At 37.5% G+C, this 18778-nt stretch overlaps 1 protein-coding gene across 1 annotated transcript in view; it reads left to right on the forward strand.

Annotated features, from left to right (window-relative positions):
- Positions 1-17417, forward strand: part of KPNA3 (karyopherin subunit alpha 3) — a 102271-nt gene extending 84854 nt beyond the window's left edge. Inside the window, exons 11-17 of the mRNA XM_082701544.1 lie at positions 5754-5885; positions 7081-7209; positions 9806-9910; positions 10008-10079; positions 10231-10393; positions 12233-12327; positions 14849-17417. Of these exons, the coding sequence (XP_082557670.1) occupies positions 5754-5885; positions 7081-7209; positions 9806-9910; positions 10008-10079; positions 10231-10393; positions 12233-12327; positions 14849-14947 (795 nt within the window). The 3' untranslated portion in view covers positions 14948-17417. The remainder of the gene's footprint in view (positions 1-5753; positions 5886-7080; positions 7210-9805; positions 9911-10007; positions 10080-10230; positions 10394-12232; positions 12328-14848) is intronic.
- The last annotated feature ends 1361 nt before the right edge of the window (positions 17418-18778 follow it).

Here is an 18778-nt window from a genome sequence, read left to right on the forward strand (position 1 = left end):
CATATTATTGGAGATACTCTTGAAGATAAATCCCTAGAAACAGGATTGCTAGGAGAATGCATTATAATTTTGTTACATACTGCCCAAATTCCTTGTCTTAGAGGCTGTGTTGTTTTGTATTATCCAACACCATCATACAAAAATGACTTTCTCGGGCGCCTGGGTGGCTCAGTGGTTTAGGCTGCTGCCTTCGGCTCAGGTCATGATCTCGGGGTCCTGGGATCGAGTCCCGCATCGGGCTCTCTGCTCAGCGGGGAGCCTGCTTCCCTCTCTCTCTCTCTGCCTGCCTCTCCATCTACTTGTGATTTCTCTCTGTCAAATAAATGAATAAAATTTAAAAAAAAAAAAAAATGACTTTCTCCATAGGCTTGCAAATAGAATGTGATGTCACATTTTTAATTTTTGCCAGTCTGATAGGTAAAAAACTGTGTATCAGTTTTAATTTGCATTTTTTAAATAAGTGAAGTTGGACATGATTTCATGTATTTAAGGGCCATTTTTACATCTTTGCAAATAGCCTGTTTTCATTTATTGCCTGTTTTTCTATCAGATTTTTGTTCTTTTTCCTTAGCTTTCAAGAGTTCTTTATATATTAAGGGTATTAGCTCTTTATTTTGTGGTACATATTTCAGATACTTTCCTAATTTGTCTTTTGACATTGATATATTTTGCTATGCAGACTTTTTGCTTTTTATGTAAACAAATTTATCAATCTCTTCTTTTTGTTGAATCAAATTTGTTTCCTAAGTTAATAGATTTTTTTATTATGTTAAGCGAATATCCATAAAATCCTGTTATGAGTGTTGACATCAAGAATGGGTATTGAGGGCGCCTGGGTGGCTCAGTGGGTTAAGCCGCTGCCTTTGGCTCAGGTCATGATCTCAGGGTCCTGGGATCGAGTCCCGCATCAGGCTCTCTGCTCAGCAGGGAGCCTGCTTCCCTCTCTCTCTCTCTCTGCCTGCCTCTCCATCTACTTGTGATTTCTCTCTGTCAAATAAATAAATAAAATCTTTAAAAAAAAAAAAAAAAAGAATGGGTATTGAGGGACACCTGGCTGGCTCAGTGGCTTAAAGCCTCTGCCTTTGGCTCAGGTCATGATCCCAGAGTCCTGGGATCGAGCCCCACATTGGCCTCTCTGCTCAGCAGGGAGCCCGCCCCTCTGCCTAATTGTGATCTCTCTCTGTCAAATAAATAAATAAAAATCTTTAAAAAATAAAGATCTTGGTGGCTCAGTCAGTTAAGTTTCTAACTCTTGATTTCTACTCTGGTCTTGATCTCAGGGTTTTGAGACTGAGGTCTGAGTCAGACTCCCCACTGGGTCTGGAGCCTGCCTAAATTTCTCTCTTTCCCTCTCCCCCTCATACCCCCTTAAAAGAAGGAATGGGTGTTGAATTTTTCAGTGTCTGTGGAGATAACCAGGGTTTTTCTCCTTAAATTGGTTAATGTGACATATTGATGATATTTCTAAAATTGAACCATCTTTGCATTTCTTTTTTTTTCTTTTTTTAATACTGATTGATTGGTTGATTTTAGGCAGCTAGGAGAACATGGTGGGGGAGGGACAGAGGGAGAGAGAGAGAAGATCCCAAGTGGACTCCCCACTGAGCATGGTGTGCCATGCAGGGCTTGATCTCATGACTGCAAGATCATGACCTGAGCTGAAACCAAGAGTCAGATGTTCAACCAGCTGAGCCACCCAGGCAACCCTTTGCATTTCTTAAACAATTCCACCTGATCATCATACATTGCTTTCTTAGTGTGGTTTGGGATCCTGTTTGCTAATGTTTTATTTAGAATTTTTGTACCAGTACTTTTGTGCTATCTTTATGAGGCATTAATATCATGTTTTTATTGCTTTTTATTGAAGTTTAGGTATTAACATTATGGTACTTTATTTTTTTATGCTCTAAAACAATTTATATAACATTGGGTCTATCTGATCTTTGAAGAATGGTAGTGTTGCCCTTGAAACTTTTGGGTCTTAGTACTTTGTGGGTTAATTCCTTGATGATTTTCTTTATCTTTGCTATGGAAATTATCTTGCTTAAACTGTCTCTCTTTTCTGAGGTCAATTTTTTGTAAACTGTTATCCTAGGAAATTAATTCATTTCATCTAGATTTTTAACTTTACTTCTATGCACTATTTATTGTTCTTTTATTTTTAGCCTTTTTGAATTACTTAATTTTAGATGTGTCTCTTGTACACAGCATAGAACTGGGTTCTGTTTTGGGAGCCAATTTAAGAATCTTTTTATTGTTTATAGGTGAGTTAATCCTATTCATATTGTTTGATATGTTTAGTTTCAACTCTGTCACATTATTTTGTATAGTATTTAATGTGTGTTTGATTTTTTATTTAGTATGCTTTTTTTCTTATTTTGGTATTTAGAAAACTTTGTTTTTGTTCTAATGTTACCTTCATACTTAGACCTTTAAAATGCCCTTTTCTTCTACTATCTGATTTGACAGTTTTTGGTGGGTTTTTTTTTTGTTTTTTGTTTTGTTTTGTTTTGTTTTGTTTTTTAAGATTTTATTTATTTACTTGACAGACAGAGATCACAGGTAGGCAGAGAGAGAGGAAGGGAAGCAGGCTCCCTGCTGAGCAGAAAACCCGACACGGCTGAATCCCAGGACCCTGGGATAATGACCTGAGCCGAAGGTAGAGGCCTTAACCCACTGAGCCACCCAGGCGCCCCTGATTTGACAGTTTTAAATAGTATTTTTTGACTCCTGTCTAATACCTATACAATAATTGAAGAGCTTATTCTGCTTTCTTTTCTCTTGCCCCATTCTCCCCTTTTTGAATCTGCTTATCTTTTGCCAAATTTAGGAAAGTTTATGCCATTATTTCTTTAAATATTTTTCAGCTCCACTTCTCTTGGGACTCTTTTTTTTTTTTTTTTTTTTAAGATACATTTATCCAGGTCATGATCAGACTATTACATTTAGCAATCAGCAGCATGGGTACAAAAAAAAAAAAAAAAAACTACATTAAAACCCTCTGTTGGAATACTTTACAATTTCCACAGAACAGAAACTACAATAACCTGTTATACAATTAGTCACAAATACAGTCCTTGCCCCCTGAGTAACCTGTTGTAACCTGTAGCTTCCTTGTCACTTTTGTCACTTTTCTGGCTTTCCTCTCCTGCTAAGCTTTGTTTCCTGGCAGTTATTAAAACCTTCTACCACTGCCGTAGCTGCTGCTGCTGCTGGAACCACCATAGCCACCTTGTTTTGTGGTTTGGCAGAGTTTTGGCCTCCACCGGCGTTAGGGGCCAGAGCTTCTGCCTCCAAAATTTCCTCCTTTCATGGGTCCAAAATTTGAGGATTGATTGCTGTGATTGCCAAAATCATTCTAGCTTCCGCCACCTCCATAGTTGCTTCCATCGTTACCAAATCTGTTACAGCCATCACCACCGCCACCGTATCCACCACCACCTTGACTGCCACCAAAGCCACCTTGACCAGTGAAGTTCCCTCCACTACCAAAGTTGTCATTCCCACCAAATCCACCTCCACGATCACCTCCAAAGTTTCTAGAACCACTTCAGCTTCTTTGGCTGGATGAAGCACTAGCCAGCCATCTCTTGCTTTAGATAGGGCTTTCCTTACTTCACAGTTGTAGCCATTCACAGTATGGTATTTTTGAATGACAGTCTTGTCTACAGAGTCATGGTCTACAGAGTCAAATGTTACAAAAGCAAAACCCCTCTTTTTGCCACTGCCTCGGTCAGTCATGATCTCAATCACTTCAATTTTCCCACACTGTTCAAAAGAATCTCTTAGATGATATTCTTCAGTGTCTTCTTTAATGCCATCAACAAAAATCTTTTTCACAGTTTAGTGGGCACCAGGTCTTTGAGAATCTTGAGATAGCCCTCTTTGGTTTCACAACTCTTCCATCCACCATGTGTGGCCTTGCGTTCATGGCTGCATCCACCTTCTCTACAGGGGCATATGTGACAAACCCAAAGCCTCTGGAGCATGTGGTATTTGGATCTCTCAACACCACAGAGTCCATAAGCATTACCCATTGCTCAGAATGGCTCCTCAAACTCACTGGTTATTTGAAAGTTCAAACCTCCAATGAAGAACTTCCACAGCTGTTCAGGCTCTCTGGGAGGCACTGACTTAGACAGGATGGCAGTGGGAAGGGAACTTTAATGATGCTTACTCGGTGGCGCACTGGCAGAAAGTTCTCTTGGGACTCTTGATGGCACAATGTTCGATCTTTTGTTGCTGTTCTACAATGCTCATGAAGTTTGTTTTTCCTGTTACTCAGATTGGGTGATTTGTATTGATCTATCTTTGAATTTGTTGATTTTTTTTTTCCTTTTCTCCATTTTACTAGTGAGTCATTCCAGTGAGTTTTAAGTTTGGATTACTGATTTTTTCAGCTTAAAATTTTCTGTTTGAGTCTTCCTTACATCTTTTATTTCTTTGCTAAGATTTCCTATATTTGCTTGTTTTAAATATATTTGTAATTGCTCACTGATGTATTTTTATGATAGTTCTTTGAAAATCTTTGTCAGATAATTTCAGTATCTGTGTCATCTCGGTATTGAGATGTGTTGACTGTCTTTTCCCTTTTGAGTCGAGATGTTCCTGGTTCTTGGTATGACAATGTAAGCCTGCACATTTTGGGTGTTATGTTATATGACTCTGGTTTCTGTATAAATCTTGTTACCTGTTACTGCCAGACTGCGTAGTAGACAGGCTTTGCCCATACACACAACATCTGCAGACACCCTTCAGTAGGGTGGCCTTAGTGCTAGGTGGGATTGTAGGTGCGTTCAGCTCTCAGGCATAGCTCCCTTCTGGCCTTCCATTTTTGAAGTTGCAATATTTCTATTTTTGCAGAACATACACCATTTGTAAATTATTCTTCCACTCCTATCCCATGTTTATTTTTGTCTGTGATTTACAATGAAATATTTCTTCAGGCATCTCTTAGTTGAATGAAGCTCATCCTCTGGTATAGAAGGCATCAGCATATTTTTCTGAAAAGAACAGATAGTAAATATCGGAGGCTCTTGGAACCACATGGTCTCTGTCCCACTAGTGTGACATAGTTTTACCTAGAATATATTACTTTTAAACACTTAACTCTCTCTCCCTCTTCTCTTCTCTGAAATCTTACATAGGCTTGGGGCAGGAGGCCCAAACAAAAACTAGATTTTAATTTTTTCTTTTCTTACAGGTAATTTGAAATTTGTAGTATTCTCTGACTCCTAGTAATGCTGAAGGTGTGGACTGTATTTGTTTATTTGTATGTTTTTAAGATTTCATTATTTATTTATTGAGAGAGAGAGGGAGCATGCAAGCAGGGGGAAGAGGCAGAGGGAGAAGCAGACTCCCCACTAAGTAGGGAGCCTGATGTGGGGCTCAATCCCAGGGGTCTGAGATCGTGACCTGAGCTGAGGGCAGATTGTTATCCAACTCAGGTGCCCAGGTGACCCCACCCAGACGCCCCTCTGCCTGTTTTCCAATTCATCTGTCTGATATATAAATGCAGAAGTTAGTGTAGACGTTGTCTCAGACTTGTCTCATTTTTGTGGAGAATGGTCTGAGGTAGGCATTGAGAGAGTTCTCTGCTGCTGAGTAGATTTATCAGGTAAGCAGATCCTTTTGCCACCAAACTAAAAAATAAAGTGTAATTACTTTTTATGTTACCACCTCTGAGGTATGTTAATGAATTTTAAGCATTCAAACAAATACCTAAACTGGTAATTCTTTCTTACTTTCTTTAGATTCTTGTAGATACTGTTTGGGCTCTGTCATACCTGACAGATGGAGGTAATGAGCAGATACAGATGGTTATTGATTCAGGGGTTGTGCCATTTCTTGTGCCCCTTCTGAGCCACCAGGAAGTGAAAGTTCAAGTAAGTATCATTTTTCCTACTTGTATAGAATTGTGTTTTTTATATAACCTGTTAACTTGAACAACCAGGCTCCAGTTCTGTCTTCCATATTTCTGTTTAAGGTATGTACAAGATCTGCACATATCTTCCATATTTCTCCTCTGTTTTACTGAACCTGATTTTGTTGGTTTCCAAATCTTTATCTCACCCAGATTCTTTGCAGTGTTTCAGAATGACAATAGCCAATTGTGCTCGAGGTCTTAGCTCCCCTAAGAACTACCTTCAAGCATTCCATTGCCATTTTAACCTGACAAAATTAAAATGTATCATCTTCTCCCACAAACCTGCTCCTCTTTTTTTTTTTTTTTTAAGATTTTATTTATTTATTTGACAGAGAGAGATCACAAGTAGGCAGAGAGGCAGGCAGAGAGAGAGAGAGGAGGAAGCAGACTCCCTGCCGAGCAGAGAGCCTGATGCGGGACTCAATCCCAGGACCCTGAGATCATGACCTGAGCCGAAGGCAGCGGCTTAACCCACTGAGCCACCCAGGCGCCCTTTGCTCCTCTTTTTTATATCCCCTTTCAGTAGACCACATAGTCCAAGCTTGAAACCTTGATGCCTCCTTTCATTTCCCCGCCATACAGAGTCCTGTTAATTCTTATTATATAGCTTTCAAATCTGTCTGCCCCTTATCTATCTATAGCCACTGATTTAGTTCAAGACTCTTTTTTTTTCCCCACCAAATAATTGCAACAGCATCCTAACTGCATTTCCTTATCTCTCATTTCTCCTCACTTTAATTAGGGGTGGGTGCCTGATAGAGGTACTCATTCCACTTCTGCCAAAGTGACTGTCTAGATGGAAATATGTGCCCATTACAGGCCTTTATTAAACTATTTCTGTGGTACTAATTAAGTAATAATTTTAAAAATAGCTGCTGTTAAAATGAAACTTTACTTTTTAAATTTTCATTTCTTTTTAGTATTTGAATCTTTTCAGCAGTTTTTCACACAATTTTTCTGTACATTTCCATTTTTTACAAGACTTGTTTAAAATTCAAAATTGCCTCTCAGTTCTACATAGTACTTTGTCTAAGAATACATTAAGGGCCAATCATTTACCCCTTGCATTTTTACATTTTCTCAGGATTGTGAAAAATAAAGAACCCACTTCATCATAAACAAATAAATTTATAGTGTTTTTTATCTCCACCTAGACAGCAGCACTCAGAGCAGTTGGCAACATAGTGACTGGTACTGATGAGCAGACCCAGGTTGTTCTCAACTGCGATGTCCTGTCACACTTCCCAAATCTCTTATCACATCCAAAAGAGAAGATAAATAAGGTAAGACATATAATTGCCTCACTGGTTCATTTCTTTCTCTCTGTATATTTCATTTTTAACTGTTCCCTTGTTTTCTGTTGATATTTGTTTGATCATGATTGTCTTCAATACCACTATAGTTAAGATGAGAATTATTTCAAATCACCCCTGCAGTTATTTTGTTGTAAGTGCTCCCCTGATAAAATAACCAGTGTTTTTATTAAAATAGATTGGGCAGTAGCAAGAGTCAGTAAAGTAGTAGCCACTAAGCGAGAATACATACAAAATCTCTCATTGGATGGTTGGTATCTTTTATAAACAGAGAGATCATAATTTAATCTCCCTGTGAAATTAGGTTGGACCAAAAGAGGCAGTGCTTAAGTTAAAGGATCAAAAAGTCTTTTTTAAAATCTCAGAGTTGAAATACAAACTTAATTGTTAATTGCTAAATATATACTTAAGTACTTAATTCCTTTTATGTCTGCCTTATTTCACATTGCATAATTTTTTTAAGGTCCATCCATGTTGGAGCATGTATCAGAACTTCGTTTCTTTTTATAGCTGAACAAATATTCCACTGTACATATATATATACACCACATTCTGTTTATCCATTCATCTGTTGATGGACATTTGGAGTTTTTCTACCTTTTGGCTGTTGTGAATAATGTTGCAATGAACACTGGCAAGCAAGTGTCTATTTGGGTCCCTGCTTTCAGTTCTCTTGGGTATATATCTAGGAGTAGAACTGCCCAGTCATATGGTGACTCTATGTTTAGCTTTTTGAGGAACTGCCAAATTGTTTTCCATAGAGGCTGTACCATTTTACGTTTCCACAAGCACTGTATGAGGGTTCCAATTCCTTTTTTTAAATTATTATTATAGTCACCCTAGTAGCTGTGAAATGATGTCTTGTGGTTTTGATTTGCATTTAGTCTGATGTAGTTTTATCTTCCTGAAATGCCACCATCCCCCAAACCAACATAACTGATCATTTCTTCTGTGTCATAGCTATATTTATATAGTTACCCAACTATAATTTGACAGTTGGATTCTTAAGAAAAGTATGTTGTCAAAAAGCGTATTTTATGAATACATTTGTTCCAATGAAGGGAAAGAAGCCAGAGTCTTTTAGACTCTGAGCCAGTTATTTTTACTGTAGAAATTTCAATAATATAGGTGATTTTTACAGCTAAAATGTATTCCATAATTGGAAACAGAGCTGAGAAGTGAGGAAGCCGGACAGAAGTGGGTGCAGAGAAGTTCTGGCCTGTGATCGATATGCTCTAAGTGAAGGTATCATGGGGGAAAGAAAAATGGTTCATATAGTTACCTACTCAGCCTCAGCAGCCAGTTAGTCTCCTCAGAAGTTTTTCAACTTGAGCATTTGTGTTATTTGCACTTGAGATAAAACTCTATTGTATTCCCTCAGCATTTTTAAAAAAAGATTTGTTTATTTGAGAGAGCACACACGAGTAAGTGCGGTGTGGTGGCAGCGGGGGCGTGAGAGGCCAAGGGAGGGAGAGAATCCCAGACTCCCCTCTGAGTGCAGAGCCTAACATGAGGCTCAATCCCAGGACCCTGAAATCATGACCTGAGCCCAAATCAGGAGTCAGACACCTAACCACCTAAGCCACCCAGGCGCCCCATATTCCCTCCGCATTTTAGTTTGAAATTTTTCAAATATATGGGAAATTTGTAAGAATAGTATCCCATATACTCTAAACACTGATTTACCAGTCCTTAACATCTTACCACAATTGGATGGCAAAATATTTATAGTGAACTTTTTAATTGTAGAAGAAGAGACAACATTTGACACTGAAATTTAAATAGAACCTGCTGTTTTGTGACTTACAAATTCTTTAAGGTTATAATGAAATTTGTTATATAGACCCATTCCAGACTAATCGGGTACTTAATTTCTAAATATGTCTCCCAAGTAAATATTTTTATAATAAAACAATTCTCCTTTCCTAGAAGCTTTCACAGACTATTGGGAAATTGAGTCTTGTATTTATTTCTGTCCTTATCTTTTTAGAGGGACCTTAAGAACCAAAAAATGTAAGCTGCATGAGTTAGGGTTTTTGTTTGTTTTTTTCAATGCCATATTACCATTGCCTAAAATAGGGGTCTGTGGGGCGCCTGAGTGGCTCATTGGGTTAAGCCTCTGCCTTCTGCTCAGGTCATGGTCTCAGAGTCCTGGAATTGAGTCCCGCATCGGGCTCTCTGCTCAGCAGGGAGCTTGCTTACCCCTCTCCCTCTGCCTGCCTCTCTGCCTACTTGTGCGCGCTCTCTCGCTCTCTCTCTCTGTCAAATAAATAAATAAAATCTTTAAAAATAAAATAAAATAATTGGCCTGGCTTTTATAGGCATATGTTTTATTGGATAGATAAATGCTAGGTTATTGGGGTCCAAATATTATGGGTAGCAGTTTGGTTTATAACTTGTTTAAAATGAGAGATTATGTGTCACCTATTTGCTTTTTGGATACATTCCCCCTAATGGAACTCAAGAGATTTTGTTATAGTATATGTAAACTACATTAAAATAAAAATATAAATGCATTAAAAATAATTTTTCAAACAAACGTACCTTGTATTTTGTTCAATTATAGGAAGCAGTGTGGTTCCTTTCCAACATAACAGCAGGCAACCAGCAACAAGTTCAAGCTGTAATAGATGCGGGATTAATTCCTATGATTATTCATCAGCTTGCTAAGGTCAGTGGTATTATAAGTTTATCATGTACATTAATATATTATAACCAAGATTTTTCAAATAAGGAATTCGTGTAATCGTTTCTTTTTTAACCTTCAGGGGGACTTTGGAACACAAAAAGAAGCTGCTTGGGCAATTAGCAACCTAACGATAAGTGGCAGAAAAGATCAAGTGAGTATGGAGAAACTGTTAGGATTGTTAATACTGAAAAGTATACTGCTCTTTTATGTTTAGGAGCTGCGGATTGTTTATAAGTCCTATGCTGTGTTCTTTTGGGGGAAAAGATAATTATATGAATAAAAATGTTTCCTTTGTTGCCTAGGTTGAGTACCTTGTACAGCAGAATGTAATACCACCATTCTGTAATTTACTATCTGTGAAAGATTCTCAAGTTGTTCAGGTGGTCCTCGATGGTCTGAAAAACATTCTGATAATGGCTGGTGATGAAGCAAGCACAATAGCTGAAATCATAGAAGAATGTGGAGGTAAGAGTGGATTGAAGAAAAATAGTTGAGCACTGGAATGCTGAAACAGTAGTTCCTTTAAAGACAGCTAATTAGGAAGAAAACTGTCAGGAAACACTGCCGTTCCATCATCAAATATGTCGCTGTCCTTTGTTGCCATGTTAGCATTCCAGGAAGATTTTCTAGCAAGTGTTAATCCATACTTTGGAAAAACTGGTTGTGAAGGGCATTCTGTGCCTTCCTAGAGGTTTATGTTGCTTTTTAGGTAACATAAACACTCCTCTTGAAGCCATAGTGCCTGAGAGCAAATTCAAAGCTGGAGAACCACTATAGCAGAGAAACTTACAAGCTTTGTTAAACTTAGAGTCTGCCACACTGAAACACTTCTTTCATGTTACACCTAATATCATGTGATTCTGTGGACCATACTTTGTGAAATGCTGTTCTATATTGTTGGCAAAGGCTAATGATTCCAGAGTCATCTAGATATTTTATTTCAGTCTTAGATTGCTAGAGCTGCATGCTGAACTTACTACCACAGAAGTTACGTCGACATTTTAATGAGAAAACTGATTTCAAATTCTATATTAATTATTTCTCTGGTAATGACATATGAAATATATTTTTTTAAAGTTTTATTTTTAAAGGTACCTGTTCATTATGTACTAAATTGCCCAAACCTTAAATTAACTCATTCTGTTGTGATGTTTTATTTTCTATATCTTGTTATTACATGTAGTTATACTACCCATTTTATTTTTTAAGAGAAAGCAAACGTAATAGCATCATAAAATATTCAGACTGAAAGTATTCTCTTAATAACAAGAAGAAATTATCCTAGAGATGTTAAGGAGTTTAATCTATGGTCATAGAAGTAGATCTTCATACTATTAATTCACTGTTCATTCTGGTTTTAAGATATTTTGAGATAATTTGAAATTAGCATTGTAGTCTAATACAGAACAATTTACCTCCAGAGAGTTTAAACTGCAGAATTGTAACTCTTCAGCTTTTTATCAATATAGTTGTTTTGGTCTATGGGAGGTATAGTTATAGTTAGGATACACATTTACTTAGTATTTTATAATTATATAAACAACTTTACATCCATTATCTTTGTCACTTATAGTCTCATTTTTCTGGGTTTTATATTACTATGTAAAGAAAAAAATGCAACTATTTCAAAATAACCTAGCTAAAAAGACATCTCAAGGAAGAATACTGTTAAGGATTTAAATTTATAGACTTATACATCTGATGCATGGAGTAAATATATTGAGAATAAAAATGAAAGCATTCTACAGTTCTGGAAAATTGTTTCCCAGTTTCATTATGGTTTTAGGAGATAAGGACCCTATTTAATTACTTCAAAATTTAAAGCTTTGTCTTCTGTTTATATGAGTCAATCATGAAGTTTCTGAAAACTTGTTGTATAAAAGTAATAACATTTGGAAAACAAAGGGAAAGTTAAAAATTACTATATGAGATAGTGTGCTTCCACGAAAACAGTCTGGGGAGGCCTTGGTTCAAGGTCTGTCACTAACTTGCCACGCAGCCAGCAGTAAATCGCTTTACATCTCTGGACCATAGCTTCCTTGTCTGTCAGATGGAGTGCTTAGGTGTTTTCTTAAACCTTCTGCCTCAGATACAAGTGTACTTCAGGGGTTTGTAGAGAGGAAGAAATTAGTGAGATACAGGTCCTCCAACCAGCGAAGCTCAGAGTTTTATCTGTTTTTTAGAAAACTGTTATCTTTGGAGAGTGGTGGGAAGGTGTTCTGAGTTCTTTCATATTTTCCGTGGTGAAAATGAACAGTTTTTATTTGTGTCTGCTTAATTATTAGATATTTTTGTTTTTATCAGGCTTGGAGAAAATTGAAGTTTTACAACAACATGAAAACGAAGACATATATAAATTAGCATTTGAAATCATAGATCAGTATTTCTCTGGTGATGATGTAAGTATGCATTATGCCTGGATGTACATTAAAACCTATACATACTGTAAGTTTGCTAAGAATTTTCCTTTTATCATTAATACGACAAGTTTATATTTCTATCAGATATTCTTGAGGTGGCATTCTCTAGTTATTTTTAATAATCTAAATTTTTAAAAAGTAATGATTGTTTTCCATCAGTGAGGTTTTTTTTTTTTTTTTTTTAAGATTTTATTTATTTGACAGAGAGAGTGCAAAAGGGCGGGAGGGCCAGGGAGAGAGGAGAAGCAGACTCCCCACTGAGCAGGGAGCCTGACTCCCACTCAATCCCAAGACTCCAGGATCATGACCTGAGCCAAAGGTAGATGCTTAACCGACTGAGCCACCCAGAAGCCCATCAGTCAGCTTTAAAAAAAAAAAATACTGTGTTATTTTACAAGGTAAAAATACAAAAATAGGTCTTTGAGGGGCACCTGGCTGGCCCAGTCAGTAAATCATGAGACTCTTGATCTCAGGGTTGAAAGTTTGAGCCCCATAAAGATTACTTTTAAAAAAAAGGGGCGCTTGGGTGGCTCAGTGGTTTGGGCTGCTGCCTTTGGCTCGGGTCATGATCTCAGGGTCCTGGGATCGAGCCCCGCATCGGGCTCCCTGCTCCGCAGGAAGCCTGCTTCCCTCTCTCTCTCTCTCTGCCTGCCTCTCTGCCTACTTGTGATCTCCGTCTTTCAAATAAATAAATAAAATCTTTAAAAAAAAAAATAATAAAAAAAATAAAAAAAAAACCAAAAACCAAAAACACTTCTTGTTGCATTTGTAATCTGTTAAATGGGAAGAAATAGTACAGTTGACTCTTGAACAAGTGTTTGAACTGCACAGGTCCACTTATAGGTAGTTTTTCTTTGGTTTTTGGTTTTTGTTCTTTTGTTTTTTTTGTTTTTTTTTTTTTTAAGATTTTATTTCTTTATTTGACAGACAGAGATCACAAGGAGGCAGAGAGAGAGAGAGAGGAGGAAGCAGGCTCCCTCCTAAGCAGAGAGCCCGATGTGGGGCTCGATTCCAGGACACTGGGATCATGACCTGAGCCAAAGGCAGAGCTTTAACCCACTGAGCCACCCAGGCACCCCTGGTTTTTGTTTTTTATGAATACAGTACAGTACTGTAAATGTATTTTGTGGAGCACTGGGTGACTCAGTCACTTAAGCATCTGACCACCTCAGGTCATGATTTTAGGGTCCTGGGATCGAGCCCCGTGTGGGCCTCCCCACTAAGTGGGGAGTCTGCTTGTCGCTCTTCCTCTCCCCCGCTCATGGTCTCTCTCTCTTTCTCTCTCTCAAATAAATAAATAAAATCTTTCCAAAAAATATATTTTCTCCTTCTTAGAATTTTCTTAGTAATATTTTCTTTTCTCTAGCATACTTCATTATAAAAATACAGTATATAGGGGCACCTGGGTGGCTCAGTGGGTTAAGCGTCTGCCTTCAGCTCAGGTCATGATCTCAGGGTCCTGGGATCAAGCCCCGCATCGGGCTCTCTGCTCAGCAGGGAGCCTGCTTCCCCCTCCCTCTTCTGCCTTCCTCTCTGCCTACTTGTGATCTCTGTCTGTCAAATAAATAAATAAAGTCTTTTAAAAAAAATAAATCCCTTTAAAAATACAGCATATAATACATATAATATACAAAATATGTGCTAATCAACTGTTTATGTTTATCAGTAAGGCTTCTAGTCAACAGTAGGCTTTCCATAGTTAAATTTTGGGGAGTCAGAAGTTATACTTGGATTTTTGACTTTGCATTGGGGAGGGCTTAGTGCCCCTTGCCCCCGTATTGTTCAAGGGTCAACTCTAATTATAGAAATGATGTGTGTTCAGATAGGTAAAATAAATCTACAGGTACAGAAGCTTAAGAATGGACTAGGGATGGGGGAGGGGATAAAAAAAATTGGAGCACTTTTTAAATGTTCAGTTTAATTAAATTGTTAAATTACTTGGGGCATCTGGATAGCTTGGTTGGTTGAGTGTCCAGCTCTTGGACTCTTGATTTTGGATCAGGTAATGAGATTGAGACCCCCTTCGGGCTTAGAAGTCAGCAGGGAGTCCTGCTGGAGATTTTCTCTCCCTCTGCCCTCCCCTCCCCAACAGCTGGCACACCTGCACTCTCTCTAAAATAAATAAATCTTTTAAAAAAATAAATTGTTGGGGCACCTAGGTGACTCAGTGGGTTAAAGCCTCTACCTTCGGCTCAGGTCATGATCCCAGGATCCTGGGATCAAGCCCCGAATGGGGCTTCCTGCTCAGTGGGGAGCCTGCTTCCTCCTCTTTCTCTCTCTCTCTGCCTGCCTCTCTGCCTACTTGTGACCTCTGTCTGTCAAATAAATAAAATCTTTTAAATAAATAAATTGTTTTCTTAATATTATTGATTTAAATATTTCTATTGATTGAAACATACAGAATGATTTTACAGCATTTGAATAGAATTCTCATAAGAAGTTCTGCTTATACTGTAACATGTAGTATCTTATCATAATAAGGACTTTTTGTTTTTTATAGATTGATGAAGATCCTAGCCTCATTCCTGAAGCAACACAAGGAGGTACTTACAATTTTGACCCAACAGCCAACCTTCAAACAAAAGAATTTAATTTTTAAGTTCAATTGAGTGCAGCATCTTTCCCAATTCAATACGAAGCACCACCAGATGGCTACCAAATGACAAGAAGAAGAACAACAACAAAAGGCTCCAAAACACACATGCCTCTTCGTTTTGATGCTTCTAAAGCAAGCCATGTCTCAGTCACTTTGCAGTTGCCAAAAGTTACTATCACATGGACTGTAAATGCATATGCATGATTTCCTAAACTGTTTTAGAATTCTCCTTAACAATCTCAACTACCCTATTTTTCCCTGTTCCCTGGTGCCACATGCTGACAACTGCAGTCTCCAGTTTAGAATATTCCATAGTGGTGGCATGTCAGCTGCCCACTTGATATTCCTTTGGAAAATGGTGCGCTGTGGATCAAGACACTTTGGTATGATGCATATACACATTGGAAGACTTTAAAGAGGTGCAGTCTGATCTGAGCCTCCATCATTGTCCTCCACAAACATATTTTCATATTCTTTATGTGGAAGAATAGATTTTAAAGTACAAGCCAAATGATTTTCATTGGTGGAACTGACAAACAAAAAAGTAACTTAAAAAAAGAAACTTGGTTATTGATTAAACAGATAAGTTTAAAAAAAAACTGTGCTTCATCTACCAGTAATTGATGTGTTTATTATCTGCCTCAGAAGCCAGGGTTGGAGGAAGAACTTTAGCTATGGATGGTAATGCTTTCGCCATTATACCTAATTTTTGAGAACAGCAAGCCCTCTTTGACCACTCACTTCAGCCTGTGTGTTCCTGCTGTTTTGAAGTAATCAAATGCTGTGCATGGTATTTTACCTGAGCTGCAACCTGTTACGGACTTGAACTTCTGTTTAAGTTGAAAGCAAGAGTCCCTGACTATAAAGAAAAAAACAAATATAAAACAACAACAAAAAACAAAGGTCTGAAGTACCAATTGGTGATGTTTAAAAAAAAAAAATCTTGCTTTCAGCTTTCAGGAGTTAATATTTTTTGTTTTAAATTGATAATTGGATATGGTTGATTTATATTGGGTTTAAACTGTGGAGCTTTCATGTTTACTGTAATTTAGTCTTAAAATATTTTTTACTTAGTAACCAGTGCTTTTGATAATGTGGTTGGCAACAAACCAGCAACTATTTAGAAGTGTTATAAAACTTCATTCTTTGAGTATTGGGAAAGTTAATTCAGATCCTACTCTAAAAGCATATTTACATATTAAAAGATACAGACAAGGATCTGTGTAGAGGAATAATCTGCAGTTATTTGACATAAACCTGATTTGCAGTGATCTTTAAGCAATTCTGCAAAATTTGGTATTACTATGTAAAGTCCTTGCTTTCGGTAAATTGTCTGACCCAGTTATTAATGAAAGAATATGAATTTGAAAATTTTTAAACTGAATAATTTGTGCTGTCACAGAAATGGTTTTGTTGCTATTGTTTACTGGGTATAATTTCCCAATGCATTGATGTGAAGGGATAGAAAAATCTAAACTAATCTAGTATCCGATGGGGGGTGTATTTACTGTGATGAAGATGAGACAGATGCCATCAGAGCTTCGTGAATCAGCTGGGGTGTTTTCACTGATAAACAACACATAGCAGGTGTGCGTTCATTACAAATATATGTATCTGCCAAGGTGGAGCCACTTTAAAGAGCGAGTTTTGTCTTGTATCTAAAATGGATACAAGCGTATGTTTAAACTGCAAGATTTTTACTTGCTAGAGAATCTGTTTTAATATAGTGGTTTGGCCTCTGATTATTTATAGGTTTTATAAATTTTAGAATCAATTTCTCTTTAAGGTGGCTCAGATTTTTCAACTCTTGTGCACATAAAATTGAGTTGAAGTTCATTGTGCCTTTTTTCTTTATCCAAATTTTGAGTTAAAGCTTCATATGGTAACTGCATCCTGTTCAGACACTGTAGTCGAAATTTTTGAAACTATGTGGTGTTCACTAAAAGTAGGAATAACAAAGTCAAAGCTAATTAAGGTCACAAACTTCGGTGAAACCCTTAAAGTCCAAATCTTCTCAATATTGTGAATTGTACCCCTTCCAGTTTAGTTTCTTCTGGACTCTCCCTACTACTTACTGACAGTTACCTTTTAAATTTTGCACACATTGAGATTAAATTGGGCCTCTACTGTGCCGATTCCTATTTCCTCTTGTGTTTTAAGCGCGAACTAACATAAGACATTAGCATCAAGTAGTGCAGACATACGTATGCATTTGCTTGATTCAATTTGTTGTGACCTTATCAGTTTGGAATTGGAATTGCACCATTTCGTAGACAAAGGAAACTAAGTATATTGCTGCACTTTTAAGTTTTCAGAACAGTGTTGAAAAATTGCATTGTTTTTATTTTTTTTAAACTCAGTTAAAAAAAACTAAAACGTTCTTTCAAAAGAGGCATCTAAATGTGTTCCTAATTTTGTATATGGGCTTAGGTTTTGTAACCAATAAAAAAAGCTGCTATCAAATATGATAAAACATTGAAGAACTTATTTCTAAGAGTTTCTTAGTTTTGTAGTTTTGTTTTCTGCATGGTTAAATTGAAATTTGGAACTATTTTTCAAACAACCACAATAGGAGGCAAGTCATGCATTACTCTTCCGTCGTATTTTAATTTCTCTCTTCCATTATAACAAACCAGGACAATAACAGTGCTAGATTTCAGAGTATTTTGTGAAAAATAAGAAATGCCCAAATCTTGATTATTTCCTGACTTGCTCTAACAGTACCACAAGCCAGGTGGCTTCAAACAGGAGGAACTTACTGTTGTCCAGTTCTGGAGGCCAGAAGTCGGAAATCAGGTGCAGGCTGGGACCCTCTCTGGAGGCTCTGGGGAGGACCCTTCTTTGTCTCTTTCCAGCTTCTGGGGTGCCGGGCAGTGCTGGGCGTTCCTCAGCTTGTAGTGGCATCCCTCCGGTCCCCGCTGTCGTCCTCGTCACGTGGCCTTCTCCCTGCGCACCTCAGGTTTAAATACCATGACTTAGGCCATTTGAGAAAATGGTGTGATTACGATTTTCATGAACCAAACAACAAAATCAAACTTTACGGCCTAATCCTTGAGAACAAGTAACTGTGGAAGATAGGAATTGAAGTAAACTTGGAAGTTTTAACCTGTGAGATAGAGGTTGTGGCTCTAAATGAAATCTTGGATTAATTAAATGACAAAAGAACAACTGAACTTTTGAATATACAGATATTTTTACTTTAGTATGATGCCACTTCAATTTATTTTTGAAGGTCAGTGCGTATAAGTAAATAAATGTGATAGTTCTTCTATGTCATCTTGCCATGATTTCCTTCAGAAGAGTTGTCCTTTTTAGAGGATTATTTAATTATTACAAGTGAAAATTTATGAATGTCAGTTGTCTTAACAGTGATGGTTGTAACCCTAGTTGCACCAGGGGATTTCAATTAAATCTATTTGGAGAAAGGGAGTATAATTTCTGTACATTAAGCTGTAAGTCTTAAGGCGTATAACCCAAGGAGTGTTCTATATAACCCACCATTCTTTTGTCTGAAGTTTTTTTTGTTTTTTAAAGATTTTATTCATTTATTTGACAGAGATCACAAGTAGGCAGAGAGAGGAGGAAGCAGGCTCCCGGCTGAGCAGAGAGCCCCATGCGGGGGCTCGATCCCAAGACCCTGGGATCATGACCTGAGCCGAAGGCAGAGGTTTTAACCCACTGAGCCACCAGGTGCTTCCATTTGTCTGAAGTTTTAAAGGGATGCTTTATGGTGTGCATAAGGCTAAAAGTAGTACCAAAAGTACCATATAGAGGTAGACCTGTATCCGTCTGTCCTGTGTATAGCTGGGGCTCAGTATTATATTAAGAGAAAGA

Source organism: Mustela nivalis, assembly GCF_964662115.1.
Source record: "Mustela nivalis genome assembly, chromosome: 15".
Lineage (NCBI taxonomy): Eukaryota > Metazoa > Chordata > Mammalia > Carnivora > Mustelidae > Mustela > Mustela nivalis.